This window comes from Schistosoma haematobium, chromosome 7, assembly GCF_000699445.3.
Source record: "Schistosoma haematobium chromosome 7, whole genome shotgun sequence".
Classification (NCBI taxonomy): Eukaryota; Metazoa; Platyhelminthes; class Trematoda; order Strigeidida; family Schistosomatidae; genus Schistosoma; species Schistosoma haematobium.
Window position 1 is genome coordinate 17907890 of NC_067202.1, and position 20062 is coordinate 17927951.

At 35.5% G+C, this 20062-nt stretch overlaps 1 protein-coding gene across 1 annotated transcript in view; it reads right to left on the reverse strand.

Moving 5' to 3' along the window:
- Nucleotides 1-20062, reverse strand: part of CHRNA3_2 (Neuronal acetylcholine receptor subunit alpha-3) — a gene marked incomplete at its 5' end in the record, with an annotated part of 38878 nt that overhangs the window by 15281 nt on the left and 3535 nt on the right. The window contains 2 exons of the mRNA XM_051219606.1: nt 12306-12350; nt 16300-16457. Of these exons, the coding sequence (XP_051064582.1) occupies nt 12306-12350; nt 16300-16457 (203 nt within the window). The remainder of the gene's footprint in view (nt 1-12305; nt 12351-16299; nt 16458-20062) is intronic.

The window sequence follows — 20062 nt, forward strand, 5'->3', positions numbered from 1 at the left end:
AGAGTGGGTTAGAGAGTGCTGGTCGGCGGTCTCTTCTCCATTTAGAGTAACAGGCGTAAGTATGTAAGTTATATATTAGGCATTGATGTTGTTCCTATTAATATTGGTAGCCCACATTATAAAATTAATGAATCAAAGTAACGATTAAAAAGACATGGAATACTGAGGAGTGTGCTTATGAAATTTCACCAGGGATCAAATCTAACACTTTAGGTTCTTACAATAAACACATTACCATCAGAACTGTCTATATTTTGATGTTAAATAATATTGGGCAATTATCATCCATTACCATGCAATATATTGTGTATTAGTCGTGATATGTATAGACTTTATTAGTTACTATTGCGTACTGGAACTTCAGGATTTATTCTTGAATCTATCATTAGTTTGTATTGCTGAAAAGTCTCATACTAATACAAAAGAGCTATTAGGTAGACTTCGTCTGATTTCAAAAGCTAGTTGCTATCAGGACTCAGTAGCTGAAATGGATAAGGTGATGATGTTTGAAGCAAACGGTCCTGGTTTCAAGTTCCTGAGTGACTATCAACTCTGAGATATGATAAGCACATCAAACTGACGAGTCTCAAATAGAACAAAACGCTCATTAAACTGAATTCCATTGCTAGTCATTATCCATCCATCTTTGTTTATAATGCTTGTGAATTAAGGCAACAATGAGAATATACGCACAATATGCATATATGCCAATAAGAATGATCATTTGCAGTTCTAAACATCAATGGGAAGATTCAAGTAAACAACAATACCAAGTGAACTTATAATGATAATAATAATTATTATCATTATTTTATCATTCCAGTCCCCTTCACAACGCAATGTCATAATTGCGTCAGTAGGCTTCAGCATACACAAAGGGAAAACCAAGGTCCTCAAATTCAAAGCGGAAAACTGCAATCCAATCACTTTTGATGGCGAAACTCTGGAAGATGTAAAGTCCTTCACATACCTAGGAAGCATCATCGATGAACAAGGAGGCTCAGATGCAGACGTAAAGGTGAGGATCGGCAAAGCAAGGGTCGCATTCCTACAATTGAAGAACATATGGAACTCAAAACAACTTTCAACCAATATCAAAGTGAGAATCTTCAATACGAACGTCAAGGCAGTTCTACTGTACGGAGTTGAAACTAGAAGAACTACAACAACCACAATCAAGAAAGTACAAGTATTTATAAATAGCTGTCCACGCAAGATACTCAACATCCATTGGCCGGATACCATCAGCAATAGCCTACTGTAGGAGAGAACAAACCAACTTCCAGCTGAAGGAGAAATTAGGAAAAGACGATGGAAATGGATAGGTTATACATTACGCAAATCGTCAAACGGCATCACGAGGCAAGCCCTAACTTGGAATCCTGAAGGGAAGCGAAAAAGAGGAAGGCCAAAGAACACATTACATCGGGAAATAGAAGCAGATGTGAAAAGGATGAATTACAACTGGACGGAGCTAGAAAAGATTACCCAGGACAGGGTTGGATGGAGAATGCTGGTGAGTGGCCTATGCTCCTTCACGAGGAGTAACAGGCCTAAGTAAGTAAGTAAGTAAGTAAGTCCCCTTCACAGTATAACCTTCAGAGAATTAGACTAATTTCTATTTAATTTAATAGTTGAATTCATAAATCAATTGAAACTAGATCACAATGGAAAACCTAGAAGCACTAGATGGCTGTTTCTTTCTACTATTGAACTCCTTAACAGTGTGTATCCACGATATGGTCATCTAATGTTTCCAGGTTTTCCATGGTGGTGATCTAGCTTTAATTGACTTATGAATTCAACTTACTAAATTATTATAAAACATTTCTCTGTTAATTTATATTTGGCATGATTCCAATTAATTAAAACAATGAATGAATGATCTCATTCTAAATTTTTTCTAAAAATGATCCCCCACTTCCATAAACCTCTCCCCCTTCACCTCCCCTCCTCCCCTCCTTGCTTAAACAAAATTGACATTTTAATAAATAACTATTCTATTTTATTTAAATTATTATTATTATTATTTTGTTTTAAAGTTGAACTTTCTCCAGTAAATAAACGTCATAGCAACATACAAAATAATAAATATGATGAATATTTTGACCTTAAATTTAAAAAAAATTACTGGGTCGGATAGGGGTGGGTGGGGTGGCGTGGGATATTTAGTTCAAAAAAGATCTAAATATTATCAGAAAGGGGGTTATTGTAAAGAATAGAGCAGGTAAAAGATTACTGGGTCGGATAGGGGTGGGGGTGGCGTGGGATCTTTAGTTCAAAAAAGATAAAAATATTATCAGAAAGGCGGGGGGGGTTATTGTAAAGAATAGAGCAGGTAAAAGAAAGAAAAAAAGAGAAAAAAAATTAATGATTACTTGTAAATGAAAAAAAAAGAGAAACTTATCATTTTGTTTCGTAATTAACTGTTAATGATACGTTTTTGTTGAACTTAAATGAAATAAATTGAAACAAATGACAAAAGTGAGGTGATAAGAGAGAGAAAAAGAAGAAGAAGAACAAAATCACTTAATTAACTATTTATTCTTTCAGTAGTTGAATTCATGAGTCAATTGAAGCTAGATCACCATTGAAAACCTGGAAGTAATGAATGACTGTTTCGTCCTAGTATGGGACTCCTCAGCAGTGCGCAACCACAATCCCCCCCAGCGAGATTCTTTGTTTAAATGTGATGACTTGGATGATGATGGTGATTTGGATGATTGAATAACCTTTCAAATAAACTATTGTTTTTTTCTCTTTCTATTGACGTTTTTCTTTATAAGCCAAGATGATAAAGTGACTAAGAGTGGAATAGAAGATGAGTGTTTCATCTGGATTGGGACTTGTTACTTGGATGAACAGGGCATTCTAGACATGTTGATATTTTCTTTGGTACTCGAACACACTAGTTCGCCTCAAATGACATCACGTTGTCCAATTAACTACTGAGTCCTGATATCCAATTGCTTGTTCAATGGAATAAAGTTTAATTGATTTGTACAGGTTGTTTGAATCTTTCCTAATGGGATGACTACTGATTCCAATCAGTTTGCTTTAAAATAACCACTTATTTCTTCAAAAATTAATTCTGCCTTTAAGTGATAAATTTTAATTAAGGTGTTTAATTTAAAGTGTAAGTAACCGTTGACTTGTAGTTAAATTACTATCAAGTGCATTAATTAGATATTACTTACTTATCTACGCCTGTTACCCCCCTGCGTTGAAGAACATATACTGCTTACCAGCATTATCTATTCAACTCTGTCCTGGAAAATCCTGTCCACTTGCTATTCATCGTTTACATCTTTTCTTCCAATTCTCAACGCAATGTGTTCATTGGTCTTCCTCTTTTCCTTTTCCATTCAGAATTCCATGTTAGTGCTTGTTTCGTGATGCAGTTTGGTGATTTCATCAATGTGTGTCCTATCCACTTCTAACGCCTCTTCCTAATTTTCTCCTCATTTGGAAGTTGGTTTATTCTCTCCCACAGTAGGTCATTGTTTATGGTATCCAGCGAACGAATATTGAGTATCTTGTGTAGACAACTATTTATAAATACTAGTACCTTCTTCATGATGGTTGTAGTAGTAGTTCTCAAAGTTTCAGCTCCGTACAATAGAATTCACTGTCTTGACGTTTGTATTGAAGATTGTGATTTTGATATTGGCTGAAAGACAGTTGTTTTGAGTTCCATATATTCTTCAGTTGTAAGACTGCCGTCCTTGCTTTGCCGATTCTCGCTTTTGAGTCTGCATTCGTTCCTCCTTGTTCATCGATGATGCTACCCAGATACGTGAAAGATTTCACCTCTTCCAGAGTTTCTCCATCAAGTGTGATTCAGTTGGTGTTCTGTGTGTTGTATTTGAGGAACTTGCTTTTTCCCTTTTACTGATGCAGAGGTTGCTGCTACACTAGTTGTCTTCATCTGCATTTGTTTATGTGTATGGGATAAGAGGGTCAGGTCATCTGCGAAGGCCAAATCTTCTAATTGATTCCGAGCTGTTAATTGTATTCCGCATTTCCTCTCTGGTGTCAAGGTCTTCATAATCCAGTCGACTACCAGAAGAAAGAAGAAAGGGTAGAGAAAACAGTCTTGTCAGACTCCGGTCCTTACTTGGAATGCATCCGTCAGCTGTCCTCCATGAAGTACTTTGCAGTGTAGTCCATCATATGAGTTCCGGATGATATTGACGATCTTCTCAGGTACACGATGGTTTTAGTTGTTGACTAGTTAGTTGAAAATGTATTTTGTACTTGGAATTTTTTTTATCTTTAACCGGTTACAACATCCGAATAATTCTGTTGGGATAAGATAGTGGTTAGAGATAGTTTACAGGGAACTCTGGACCTAGGTTTCGTGCTATTTTGTCACTCTTCAGCAATCTATAAGTGTAATCTTGAGGAAACTGATGCTTTCTGATGAATTCGATCCCGTTTCACCCAGCTTCATAGTTAAAGATGTTATCACTGAGCTATCCAAGCCTCAATTGACCTCCTGTAATACTGACATGTATTTACAATTGATTAATCACTGAGGTAGTGATCACTGTCATATCTTCTCAGATTCTTCTTAGTAAAGATCAACTCTTATCGATCAGGGTTACTGGTTAACTATTTCTAACCATCATCTTCTCTCAATATAATCCATACAATATTGACTCACTTAGACTGATTGCCAACTTGTAACTTAATCAATAAAATTCGATCTACCCTAAGAGAAAGACCTGACATTGATCACTATTCACTTAATAATTAATCAATTATAATTTTATTTTTTTCTAGATCATTAATTCAATTATTTTAATGAATCAGATCAGATCAGATCACATACAAACTAATTGAATTTTATAAATCAAATTGACAAGTCAAGTGTTATGAATTAATAATGAAATAATGAAGGTAATCCCCTTATGAAAGTGAGCTAATAGTCCATCAGCTTCATTGTTGAATGAGATTCATTCAATTTAGATAGTTAGATAGTTAGATATAGATGGATATCTAGTTCAATTCATTCAATCATGTTACATCATAGAATTACAAAATCAATCATTAATTCGATTGATTGATTGATTGATCGATTGATTAAATTAATTAGATTGATTGATTAAGATTTTGTTTTGTTTGTTTTTCTTTTCCAGGTCGATTTGTTTCGTTTTTCTTTTTCTCTCTTTTTTTCTTTTTTTCCTTTTTTTCTTTCTTCTTAAATGATTCACTAAATTAGTTGATCAGTAAACAAATCGTCAAACTGCATCACGAGGCAAGCCCTAACTTGGAATCCTGAAGGGAAGCGGAAAAGAGGAAGGCCAAAGAACACATTACGTCGGATAATAGAAGCAGATATGAAAAGGATGAATTACAACTGGAAGGAGCTGGAAAGTATTGCCCAGGACAGGGTTGGATGGAGAATGCTGGTGAGCGACCTATGCTCCTTCACGAGGAGTAACAGGTGTAAGTAAGTAAGTAAGTAAGTAAACAATGATACTTTTATGTATAGTTTTATTATTATCATTATTTATCAGAATGTGTTTTGTGGAGATTTTTAGAAATTTTCACAGATTGAACTCATGAGTCAGTTCGAGCCCTGGGTGGTGCAGGGTCGTGGATGCGCACTGTTGAGGAATCCCATACTAGGACGAAACGGCCGTCCAGTGCTTCCAGGTTTTTAATGGTGGTCTAGCTTCAATTGACTCATGAGTTCAATCTGTGAAAATATTATTATTATTATTATTTATGTATTGAGTAAATTAAATGGAGAAAACAAAGAAAAAGAGAAGAAAGTTGAATTGTTATTATTATCATTGATAGCTTAAAGTGAGAAATAAATAAAGGGGGGTTTTATGAAGAGATTATATTGATCTTTAATAGTTGAATTCATGAGTTAATTAAAGCTAAATCATGATAGAAGTTGTGACTAGTGAAGTTCATCTGTGTCGGGTAGAAACAGGTGTCTACCTCAGTACAATGGATGATGGTCACGCAATTTTGTCGAGTGGTTGATGTTGGATGCCGGTTCAGTAGTCCAGTAGGTTAAGCGTTCGTGTGCGAGACTGAGGGCCCTCGGTTCGAATCCATCGAGTGAGATTGTGAATGCACACCGCTAAGTAGTCCCACAATGAGAAGAAACGACCGTTCAGTGCTTCCAGATTTCCAACGGTAGTCTAACATAAATCGGTTCATGATCTCAATCAAGAACATTATAGAAAACCTGAAAACATTGGATGGCTGTTTCGTTCTAGTGTGGGACTTTAACTGTGCACATTTACGATCCCGCCTCGAGAGATTTGAACCGAGAACCTGAGCCTACATCTAACGGTGTTAATGTACAACTTCAACTTATCCACGAATTTGCACCACCGTTCACTATTGTCTTCAGTGAATTCGAATCTTGCGGGACTGGATTGTGGATGTGTACTGCTGCGAAGTGTCATTCTTCGATGAAATGGCTGTCCAATGCTTTCAGGCTTTCCTTGATGGTCTAGCTTTAATTGACTCATGAATTCAACTATTAAATCGTATTTAATTTTATATTATATGTCATCTTTCATTATCACATACATCTACAATACTTATATAAGTCAATTGAGATTGAAATGACTCTGATTGTAACACAAGGTAATATGAGCTTGAATTACATAAATAAAGATACAATGGTTCATTTACAGATTCCTTCAACTGGTTTGTAAATATAAAAGTTGATGAAACGGGTTACAAGCTTTCAGAGGTTGGTTAAAGATAGTTTCTTGAAAATTTCAAACTAACGTTTTCCATAAGTCTTTATCGATAGAATACCGTAGGACATTCTGATTCATGAATAGTCATGATATTAGTCAGTAATCAACCAGTGTAAATATCTCAGTCTCTCAGAAAAGTTATCGTGGCCCAAAGAGCTCACTAGTAACTTTTCATACTGTGCAACTGAATAACCTGTACTCGAATTTGGATGGAGAATGCATGTGGGCAGTCTATACTCTTCTATGACGGGTAACAGGCATCAATAAGTAAGTACTCAAACATTTCAGGTGCAGCAGTTTTCTTGACATTACATTACTGCCTATTCGTACCGAATATTATGAAAATTAGGTTGAATAGGGTTTCCCGTTTAATACCTTCGAGTTTTCGGTAGTTTTTCACCACATTATTTGACTGACCATTAAAAAAAATAAAGGCACTGAATATCTGTTTTATACTACTTTGGAATTTTTTCAGTAGTAAATAAATATGAACAACACACAGGATTGAATCGATGAGCGTAATACCATAAGAGCTGTTACTTGTAATCTAATGATATTGATTTTCAGCTTCAGTCAATCTACAACATAAAATGATGATTATGCAACACTATCGGTAGGAAAGTAAGCCTAACCTCAGGAATCTCGAAGTTATCCCTGATATCTACGTAAATACTGTTTATTTTGGGGGTTTCGATTTATGCCATAACGATTGAAAATTAAGAGAGTATCGAACAGTTGTGTATATCTGTTTGAGAGTTTCTAAACGATGATCATTGATGACTTTGCGACATTACATAAAACTAGTTAATTTTGTGACTTTGATGGAGTTTTGTTTTCTGAACTGGATGATTTAGTCGTAGAGCTTTCATCGTTCTTCTGAACGACATCGTCATCAGCATAACATTCAGGTAGAAGTGAAATGTTCGAATTTCCCCACATGTGGTTCATAGCTTGTCCTGTGCACCTCGATGTTGATTGGTTCTTGTTGACCTTAAACCTGTCATTGTTTACTTCTTTGTTTTGGTTGTATCTTCCATTAATTTGATTCTTGGTCCCATATTTGTCCATAATTTTCCTGATTGGTTGATAAATTGGATCGATTTCAATGTGCTTGTTTATTGCTGATTGACCTGAATGGCAAGCTTCTAAAAATTCTCTGGTGTTTTTGGAATCGCCTCTACCCAAAACCTCCAATTTTTTCCAATCGAATGAGTGTCCACAGTTGTCCACTTGCATTGATATAAGTGAGGACATGTCATGGTGTTTGACCGCTAATTGATGTTGATGCAGGCGAAGATGAAGCGGGTGTCCGCTTTGTGACCCTTTTTTTACACTGTACATTTAAACATACAAACGCATAGATTTTCAGTATATTAAGATTGTGATTGGTAAGTGTTGTTTTTTAAGCCTACTGTGAAAGAGAACAAGCCAACCAAATTAGGAAAAGATATTAGAAGTCGATAAGACACACATTGAGGAAATCATCAAACTACATCACGAGGCAACCCTCAGATCGGAATCGTGTAGGGAAATGAAAAACAGAAAGACTAAAGAACATATTGCATTGAGAATTGGAAACATACATGAAAAGGATGAATAGTAACTGGATAGGATTGTTCAGGAGAGAGTTGGATGAAGAATACTGGTGAACAGTCTATACTCTTCCACAGGGTTGGGATAATAGGCGTAAGTATAGTAAGAATTGTCAATAACATTAAAATCCAAGATGTTCTTCTTTACTTCCTATTCGTAACTTGTCAAATGGAAGCAGATCATCTCATGACAATCCACTTAAATTGAATACTTAGTAACAAAAAAAACGTTAACATTTATCAAATTGATGAAGAAAAAGAAAGGTGTACTGGTTAAACAAACCAAACCAAACCAAAAGAGAAACCAAAAAATGAAACTTTAAACGAACATTAACAAAATGAAGATTAAAACAAACAAACAAAAAACACCCAGTGAAGTTTTGCTAAGTCAGTTTGTACTTTGTGCCAAATGAATAAATCTTAAAATAATGAAACAGCTGACATAAATCTGTGACATTATCATAGATGGCATAGATGGCATAGATGGCATAGATGGCATACACAATTTTGTATCCTAGTTATATAATCATGTTTGTTTGTTTTTTAGTGCATAATTATGTGTAACCTTTACATGTACAAAGAGAGACAGAGAGAGAGAGGGGGGATGAAGGATTATAAGTTGTTTGTATAATATATGCTATAATTGGTGATTAGTGTATACCTTTCATTCATCACCTAATCCTCTCTCTCTCTCTCACTGTCGCTCTTTCTCTTTCTCTTTCACGTATGCACACACACATAACACACACAGACAAACTTCTTCATACTTAGTTTCATTCAATTGTACACAATTCTATTCTTTACCCTCTATTCATTATGAATGAATTTTTATTGTTATTCATTTGTAACTGTCATATATTCGTTGATATTTTGTCACAAATGTTGTTTATAATGATGAGGATGATGATGATGATCATCATCATTCTCATCATTTGGTTACCTTAATCAATTTGTTGTTGTTGTTGTCGTTGCTCCATATACAATTAGGAATTACAATTATGTACATAATAATAATAACAGTGAATAGGTTATTGTCAATGATTTAGATTCATCTTAGTTATTTCATATTCTAACACACAAGTACACGTATATACAAATCTATACTACGAATATATATGTATATTGTATGGAGTGGAAACGCGGAGAACCACTAAAGTCATCATCCAGAAGATACAAGTCGTTATTAACAGTTGTCTATGCAAAATACTTCAGATCCGTTGACTAGATACTATCAGCAACAACCTACTGTGCGAAAGAGAACAAACCATATTCCAGAAGAGGAAGAAATCATGAAGAAGTGCTAGAAGTGGTTAGGAAATATATTGAGGAAATCACTCAACTGTGTCACAAGGCAAGTCCTCACTTGGAATCTTCAAGGTTAAAGCAGGAGAGAATGACCAAAGAACACAGTACGCCGGGAAATGAGAATAAACAGCAATTGAATAGAACTAGAAAAGAAGGCTTAGGATAGAGTGGATTGGAGAATGCTGGTCGATGGTCTATGCTCCACTGGGAGTAACAAGTGTAATTAAGTAAGAAAGTAAGTAATTGTCGATAACCGTATGATCGGTCAATTAATGAATGTTCTTCCAATGAAAGTTTAAAGTGAGAAAAACGTAACAACAACAATAGTCTATTCTCTTTAAAGAAGGTTACAACTGAAGGATGTTTACTGTGCATAGAAATAAAGTGAACAAGATTTAACAAGATCTCTTATTCAGTATATCTGTGTACAGTTTATCACCAAACCGAATCATAGACTGGTCAGTTATCTAATATATTATGATTTGAACTAGACAACTCAAGAATTCAACCGAGTGGTAAATGTACTGAAGTTTAGTTAGCTGAATACCTTTAAAGATGTTCAAGTACAACAATAAATAATTCAAATAAGATTGATATTTCACTTGGTGTTGTTTTACTGGTATCTTCCCATTGTTATTTAGGACTGCCATTGATCAGTCTGTTATTGGCATATGTACATACTGTGCGTATTGCCTCGATATTGCCTTAATTCACAAGCATTATAAGCGAAGATGGATGGATAGTGGCTAGCAATGGAATACAGTTTGACGCACGTTTCGTCTTATTTAAGACTCGTCAGATGGATATATCCGCATCTCAGAGCTGATAGCCACTCTAGGACTGGAATCCAATACCATTCACTTTAAACGCCTTCACCTTATCCACAAAATTACTGAGTCCTGATAGCCACTTGTTTGCAGTTATAAACATCAATGGGAAGATTCAAGTAAACAATACCAAGTGAATTTAAACTTCATTACATTGGACAAGTTAGTGGCTATCAGGACTCACAAGCAAAGTGGATAACATGATGAAGTTTGAGACGAACGGTACTGGGTTCGAGTCCTAGAGTGAACATCAACTCTGAGATGCAGGTACATCGATCTGACGATTCCTAAATAAAACGAAATGCGCATCTTGTATTCCGCTATTAGCCACCATCCATCTTTGCTTGTAAACTATTCAAGTATATACTAAAAATTTAGTATCAGAAGAGATATTGAAATGAGACTGAAAACATTTTGAAGTTAGTTTTTAGTAGATCAGTGCTTATATTTTTAACACATATTCATTAAAATCTTTATATCCTCCTAAACGTCGGCATTCATTTAACTTATTATTTATTATTGTCAGAAAGGCGGTTTCGTAGATGCTCACTGCTGAGGAGTCTCAAACTGAAACGAACGGCCGTTTAGTGATTCCAGGTTTCCCATGGTGGTCTAGCTTCAATTGACTTATGAATTCTTACTTACTTACTTACGCCTGTTACTCCTCGTGAAGGAGCATAGGCCGCTCACCAGCATTCTCCATCCAACCCTGTCCTGGGCAATCCTTTCTAGCTCCGTCCAGTTGTAATTCATCGTTTTCATATCTGCTTCCATTATCCGACGCAATGTGTTCTTTGGCCTTCCTCTTTTTCGCTTCCCTTCAGGATTCCAAGTTAGGGCTTGCCTCGTGATGCAGTTTGACGATTTGCGTAATGTATGTCCTATCCATTTCCATCGTCTTTTCCTAATTTCTTCTTCAGCTGGAAGTTGGTTTGTTCTCTCCTACAGTAGGCTATTGCTGATGGTATCCGGCCAATGGATGTTGAGTATCTTGCGTAGACAGCTATTTATAAATACTTGTACTTTCTTGATTGTGGTTGTTGTAGTTCTCCAAGTTTCAGCTCCATACAGCAGATCTGTTTTGACTTTCGTATTGAGGATTCTCACTTTGATATTGGTTGACAGACAGTTCTTTTGAGTTCCATATGTTCTTCAATTGTAGGAATGCGACCCTTGCTTTGCCGATCCTCGCCTTTACGTCTGCATCTGAACCTCCTTGTTCATCGATGATGCTTCCCAGGTATGTGAAGGACTTTACATCTTCCAGAGTTTCGCCATCAAGTGTGATTGGATTGCAGTTCTCCGCTTTGAATTCAACTATTATTTATTATTGTTATATCATCTATCCTTAAATTAGTTAGAAACTTGTTATTCAGAGTTATGTTCATGGTCCATTGTGATCTATCAGTTACTATACACAATCATGTAAATTTTCTGAGTTAATAATATACGAACTAAATTAGCTACTTTTTCTCAATTTTTGATTGAAATTTTGTTGAAGAGATCGAGAAAACTCCTCGAAAAAAGCTCTAAGAAAACTGAGAAACATCTTATCCAATTAACATTCAATAGAAGACTAGTCACATAATGCATTTCTGATCGGATGACTGCCTATACTACTACTACTACTACTACTACGACTACGACTACGACTACTACTACGACTACGACTACTACTACGACGATGTCGATGACGATGACGACTACTACTAGAGACTGTTGGATAGTTCAATCAGTGTTAGCTTATCTGATCAATAAATCAGGATCATTCAATATTATTGTATAAGTATAATAGAATAAGTTTCAATCAAAATATTCATATTGATGAGATGTAATATACTACTTACTAAATCCATCCATATAATTGTTGTCAACACTTGATTTTTTTCATCCTAAATACAAAATTAAATTTGAACAAAAAACAAATTATATTTGCAATAAGAAAAAGCATAATTGACTGTTAATATAAATGGTTTCCAGATTCTGTATATGAACTAGTACAATTTAGATGGTAGTTGGAGGTAGTCAACAGGAAATCCTGGACCTGGGTTTCGTGCTACTTGGCACTCGTCAGCAAGGTGTAACTGTAATCTTGAGGGAACTGGTGCACATTGCTGACGAGTGCAAGTAGCACGAAACCCGGGTCCAGGGTTTCCTGTTGACTACCTCCAACTACCATCTAAATATCAATACATAGTGCCCGCAGTGTCGAGTCACCTAGACTGGTGGCCACATTGCAACATGATTGATAGCATTCGATCTACACTAATAAGGACTAGACAAGCATGACATTCATCACCACCCAGTGATCAATCAATTGTGATATTCGATTGTCCCCCGTTACAGTATCATGAATGATCAAAACAATAATTGATTCCAATTCTAATCATGCATATTATAATAGTTATTGAAAATCTTAAGACAAAACTTGTTAACAATTGGCAACTAATCATTTAAAACTTAAGTTTTCTTACAAAATGCTTCCAATCATTCAATAGTGAATTCTCCATCCCAACCACCCAACCAACGAACACCACCCCACCCCACACCCCTTTGCCCCTTCTCAAACTCATCCCCCCCTTTTTTAATATTTAAAATCAGTTGATGATTTCTTATTTATGGGTTAATAATCAAGTATCCTTGAAAACGATTCATCAATCATGTAAAAAATTTTCTCTTCGATAAGAAACACAGAAAAAAAGAAGAAAAAAGTAGAGAAAAGAATGTTCTCTTGTTTTTTTTTTTTGAAGTTTTTCTTTTCCTTATTCCTTTATTCACATTTATGTCAAGACGAAAAAATCGTATATAACGTTGTAAAAGTGAAACTATCAAGTGTTATTCACTGTTCAATTGGTTAGAAACCATTGACTTGAAGATATTTCCCTTTAAAAGAGTGTGTGTGTGTGCATATAGATATATATTAAATAGAGATACTTGATTAAGTGTTTTATAAAGAAGAAAATATATATATGGGTCAATTGTAGCTAGATCCTTATGACAAACCTGGAACCACTGGACGACCGTTTTGTCTTTTTATGGGGTTCCTTAGTAATGCGTATCCACGTAATTGCATCGCAAGATTTCAACCCATGACCTGTTGGTCTCATGTGTGAGCGCTTAACCTGTAGACTACTGTGTTGGCATCCAACGGTGTTATTGTTTAAATTTAAACAATCCATGAAATTGTACCACCATCCATTATTGTTATCAGTGAGTTACTATTTCACAACAAACACGGTTGAATTCCGCTTGTCACGGCTTTTCACTAGAACTCCAGGAAATACCTCTTGGAGACCATCAATAGTGAGCATATGATGATTATAATAAGTGAGGGGTGTTGTGGATATTATAGCAATTTAGTAATGGAATTTCGTTGGATACCGGCTAAGTGGTCTAGAGGTTAAGCGCTCGATCACGAGATCAAGAGGACGTGGGTTCGAATCTCGCGATGTGGGATCGTCTGATGCGCACTGCTGAGGAGTCACATAATAAGATGAAACAACCGTTTAATGCTTCTAGGTATTTCATGGTGGTATAGGCTCAACTGACTCATTAATTTGACTACTAAATCACTATAATATCCACAGAAACCGTCTGTCAAAAAATATATACAGTAAAATGATATCATCCTGAACTTTAATTCAGTTAGTTAGATATTAACGCCGTTAGATGTTGTTTCAATGGCCTATAGGTTATGGCCTTCCCCCGCGGGTTCAAATCCCTTTCGTGAGAGATCGTGGATGCAAACAGCTCAGGAATCGTATACTAAGACGAAATAGTCTTCCATTGCTTCCTAGTTTTCATGGCTCACCTAACATTAATTGATTCATGATCTCAATAAAAAAACTTAACAATCTACACAACCCCATCATGTTAGTTGATTAATTTGAATGGATTAATATCAAACTTCAGTTGTCTAGATGTTCAATTTGAAGTAGATTGGAAACAAATGCGATTAAACTATCGTAGAAAATACTTAAACAATCTAAAATCTTCTGAATGAACAAATACAGTCTGTTCTAAGGCATGTTAACTTATGAGTTGCATAGTCCATATTGTCTTTGATAGAGAGTTTAGATTAATATTCTTTTTCTCCACTTAATTACTAAGTGTCATTTGGTTGTAACCAACATCTTTTCTACAAGTGATAAGCATCTTCAGAAGGGGTTTTGTGGAGATTTTAGAAATTTCACTGATTGAAATCATGAGTCAGTTGAAGCCAGACCACCATGGAAAACCTAGAAGCACTGGACGGCTGTTTTGTCCTAGTATGGGACTCCTCAGCAGTGCGCATCCACGATCTCGCACCCCACGAGATTTGAACCCAAGAACCAGTGAAATTTCTGAAATCTCCACAAAACATTTTTTCTGATAATAATCATCTGCTCACTAGTAACTGACTTCAAGAGATACTCCTGGAGTTCTAGTGAGAAGCCGTTATCAGTGATGTTCAACCAGGTCTGTTGTGAGATATCAACTCACTGAAGAAAATGGTGTACGGTGACGCAACTTCGTGGATTGGTTGAACAGAGAATATACTCGATCTACTCAGTATATAACATACTTTTAAGTAGTAGTATGGTATGCGCTACTCATGTCGACACATATAAGTATTATGTGTCATCAATTAAAAGTGAAATATCTAGTGGAAGAAAGTGAAGAAGATCGAAAAGAATAGAACGAGAACAGTGAATGACTGATGTGGAAATGAAGGAGCAATCAAGTATGAGACACTTGATTGAGATTTTGTAAATGAATTATTCACTGTCTGGTTCTCAGATTTCACAAAGTGATTCTGTAATTTTGTGTTCAAATACAGCTACTTGTAACCACTGATGTTCTCGTCCACTACAGTAGTGTATCGAGATTAGGACCTGATTCCCTAGGAACATCAATTTCCTTAGTTTGATTAAAATACAGTCATACTCACCTTTCCTTTATATTACATAACAGCCTTTATAATATACCATGTTTGTCAATTGAAATAAAATTGAAACCTTAGTATCAATCACATCGGAAGTCTCTATGACATAAAATTAATCAAATCGCTTCATGACCTGATCTAAAAATAGTTGATACAACGAGTTCATTTTCTGTGTTATATATATACACTCTATTGTATGATCTAGTGGATATCAGGACTCAGTAGCTAATAAATAACGCAATGGCGTTTAAAGCGAACGGTGCTAGGTTCAAGTCCCAGAATAAACATCAACTCTAAGATACAGTTACACCCAACTGACGAAGCTCTAATAGAATGAAACTCACATTCCATCTTCCACTACTAGCTCCCAAATGTCCTGATATGGCCGAGAGTGTGTCGAGTCCGCTCTTCCTCTTGAAATGCTCTCACACGGCCACACGTATATAGCCTCTGCCAGGAACATCCTACTCACTCTCTTTTCGTATTGCGGGTGCTGTTTACGAAATTGAGAGGACGAAAAGCAAATGTCTGGTGCTTTAACCTGGTTGGTGAACACACCTGGGGGAGTTGGAAATCTCTGATTCCAAGCCAATGGTCCACATGTGCTCCAGTATCCTGAGGGAACAAATAACGTACGAACCTGTTGTTAGTCAATGTCTACCATCAGACTGCATCTGCTTACATTGCTCCACTGCTCCACTGGATCAGACCTTTAGGTCGAAGGCTCCGGGTGTGGCCCCATTAGAAAACCACCTGCTTCGGTTCGGGCACTCGGGCTGTATCATATCCCTCACACGAATCTAATGAGGTTTGTGTGTCGCATATTTATCTGGTGCCCCCTTGTACCAATATCTTTTGCTTATAATATCAAATGAATGTTTATTATTATGAGTATCGATAAACGAATTTCAACTTACCACATCCATAACTTGATTTAAGAAAAATTTCACACTAACATTCAATGTCTCTGTATCATTTGCTGATGGACGTTCAATTGGATTATGTGCATCTGGTCGACTGGAATCGAATAAATATTTTAATAAACGTTTTTCATATAATCCAGATAAGACAATATCTTTAAATAGAAAGATAATAAAGAAGAGAAGCGAAAGCTGAAAGAAGAATATCATAGTTAAAATGAAATTATATACATAATCTAATTAAGTAGACATATGAAATCAGAAAGAGGTTTTGTGGAGATTGTGATAATCTCAATTGTTGAGATCATGAATCAATTGAAGCTAGATATTAACATTGTTGGATGCCAACTAAGTGATCTAGAGGTTAAACGTTTGCGTTCAAGACTGATCAATCGTCGGTTCGAATCCCATGAGGTGAGACTGTGGATGCGAACAGCTAAGGAATCCTTAACTAGGACAAAATGGCCGTCTAGTACTTCTAGGTTTTCCATGGTGGTCTAATATAGATCGATTCATGAACTCAATACCAAAGCAACACAATCATAACATCAGTCCCTAGAGTAATCAAGTATGTTAAACAGCTCAACTAATTTATAAATTTCCAAAATATCTGAGTTTTTTTTCTAAATAAATCGGATTATTTGGCAACAGTACTTGATTGTATATGTTCAAGTGTGTGTGTATGTATGTATCAGTGTAATTCATTGACTGATATTCAATTCTCGGTGAAAATGCAACTTATGGATAACCTTTGAGCGTCACCAACATGACCTTGAGAGTGTCGACCTAGTTACTAAGTCTGAATGAGGGTTATAAACCAGTATGAGGAATTAGCATTATGATTCATAATTGATGGTTATGGGTTTTGAATTAGATTTAAGGTTTCCATGACGAGAACTTAATGAAATATCCAGATGGTAGGACTAGGTTGCGCAAATATTTAAGCAAACCATCGAATTTACATCACGGTGAGATATCGATTACGTTTTTGTTTCATAATGTATAAATATTGATTTGTGCATAGATATGTTTGTGGTGAGTGACCAACTGTCATCGACATTGATTATAAAAACAGGGAATTTAATCTATTGAAGACAACTTACAACATTTATGTTTTTGATGCTTGTTCTAAAATCAAGAAGCACTAAGGATGTAGACTTGATCATTGATTGGTGCGTACTACTGGAGTTTTGCAATACTAAGGTTGAATAGCTGTTTTGTGCTTTTATGTTTACAAGTCAATTCATAATGTAAACTGTTATTTATATCATTATGGGAATTTGTGGAAATGATAGCACTTTCATAGTTGAGTTCATGAATCGATCTATATTAGATAACCATGGAAAACCTAGAAGCACTGGATGGCCATTTTGTCCTATTTAAGGCTTCCTCAGCAGTGTGCATCCACGATCTTGCACCAAACCGACTCCAACATAGGACATTCAGTTTCACACATGAACACTTAACTTCTAGACCGTTGAACCGGCGCCCAGCGATGTTAATATCTAACCTTGATTGATCAACTTCACTACCATAATGCTCTTTCATCAAATGAATGAATGAATTTCCCTCCAATATCCAAGACTTCTCATCTTAAATCTAATTGGTTCATTCATAACTAACAGATTTTCTGTTCTATAACTTACATGTATCATTCAATAATGGAACAACGACAACAACAACCAAAAAAACGAATCAAACGTTTAAACAAAATACACAAAAAGAGAACCCGGATTCAATCATGACAATAATTGAATTATACTATTCAAACTACATAATTTATGAAAAAGGAATTTAACTAGAAAAAAATTCTCTACTTGACAACAGCAACAACAAAAGAAACACCACCAACTATCTCTATGACGAAATCATTGTAAATCTAATTATCTAGTTAATTGAACTAATCAATTTTTAGAATTGAATAAATCTTATTAGAAAAAAGAGAGGGGGACATTGTAGAGGAATTTAGTCATTTTTAATAATTGAATTCATCAGTTCAATAAGGCTAGATGAATGACGATTTCGTCCTCGTGTGAGATTCCTCAGTAGGGTGCATCTACGATGATGAGTTCAATTGAATATTCATAATTTAATCGTATGTTAGTTAGAATTAAGTAAATTACTGTTGTGTTTTTGTGTGTTGATTAAAACTACATATAGATGTGATTCAGTGATTTCCCTTGTAAAGCTTATATGATCTGATATCGAACCATAATATGATGCATAGTAAATTGTGAGAAACCTTCATTGTTTTCTGGTTTTAAATGGTTCTTTAACTACAATCAGTTCATGTTGAAAACTATGAGAAAAATGTTAGTAGGCGATAGCGTTTGATGCGAACGATACTGAATTCGAGTCTTAGAGTGAACATCAACTCTGAGTGTAACGTACATCCAACTGATGAGTCCCAAATAAAACGAAGCGCTTGTCAAACTATATTCCACTGCTAGCCACTATCCATCCATCTTCGCTTATAATGTTTGTGAATTAAGGTAATATCGAGGCAATACACACAGTATGTACATATGCCAATAACAGACTGATCAATTGCAGTCTTAAACCTCAATAGGAAGATTCAAGCAAAACAATACCAAGTGAATGTTGATAGACTGTTAAGAAAGTTTTGAGGAAATGAGAAAAGTTCTTTGTTTTCATCAAATATTAAAGATGATAACCTTGAAGGTGTTAAATAGTTTTTTATAAAAATCATCGAACTACATCACAAGAAAACCTCGAAATTGAATTCCTCAAAGCAAAAGAAAAACTGGATAACCAAAAGACACATTGATTTGAATTCAGAGACAGACACTGAAAGGATGAATACCACATAGGGATGACTGGAGTGTAGAACCCATAACACAGAAGGTTGGGATTCGCTGGTTTATGGCTTGTATACTACGAGATGTAGCAGGTGTATGTATGTATAACATATAGATTATAGCTGGATGTAACATGGAAATAGGTTTCGTTGATTTTCAATTTATTTTAGCGGGCAGTTTGTTTCATCTGCAAGTACAAGCCTATCAATTTGTCATTTATTCTATGGTTTACAAATCCAATAAATTCATTACTTCAAACGTAGGAAATATATATGTTTTAGTGAATAGCCAAACATATACAACATCACAATAATAGGCGTCAAATGAATAATTGTCCCATTTAAATATACATCCTACCTTTACTGAATTCGGTCGTTAAGTAGTGCTGAACATCACTTTTGTCTATTACATACTGTAGGGTGTGCTACTGATGTCGACAGATATAAGTAGTATGTATCATTAATGGAAAGTGAAGATCAAAGGAAAGAAAATGAGACCAGAGAGTGATTGGTATGGGAACGAAAGAACAATGAAGTCTGAGACAATCTCATTGTCATCAGATTTTACGAAGAGAGTTTAAAATTTTATGTTCAAATGTACTTCATTGTCCCTACTGGTGTTCTCCTTCACCACAATAATACTAACTGGCAATCTAATCAGTAGTCTGAATAACTCATAATTGCATGCAATACATACAGAGGTTAAACAAATGTGAAATTGATCTATAGGATACCTTGAATCTAAAACTGATGAAATCATTGTGATTATTCTGTAAAACATCTTATGGATAACTTTTAATGACACTACATTTCAACACCATGCTGAGGAGTCTCATACTAGGACGAAACAGCCGTCCAATGCTTCCAAGTTTTCCAATGATGGTCTTATTGAAATCGGCTCATGAATTCAACTATTAAACATTTTTTAACCATTGATTAATC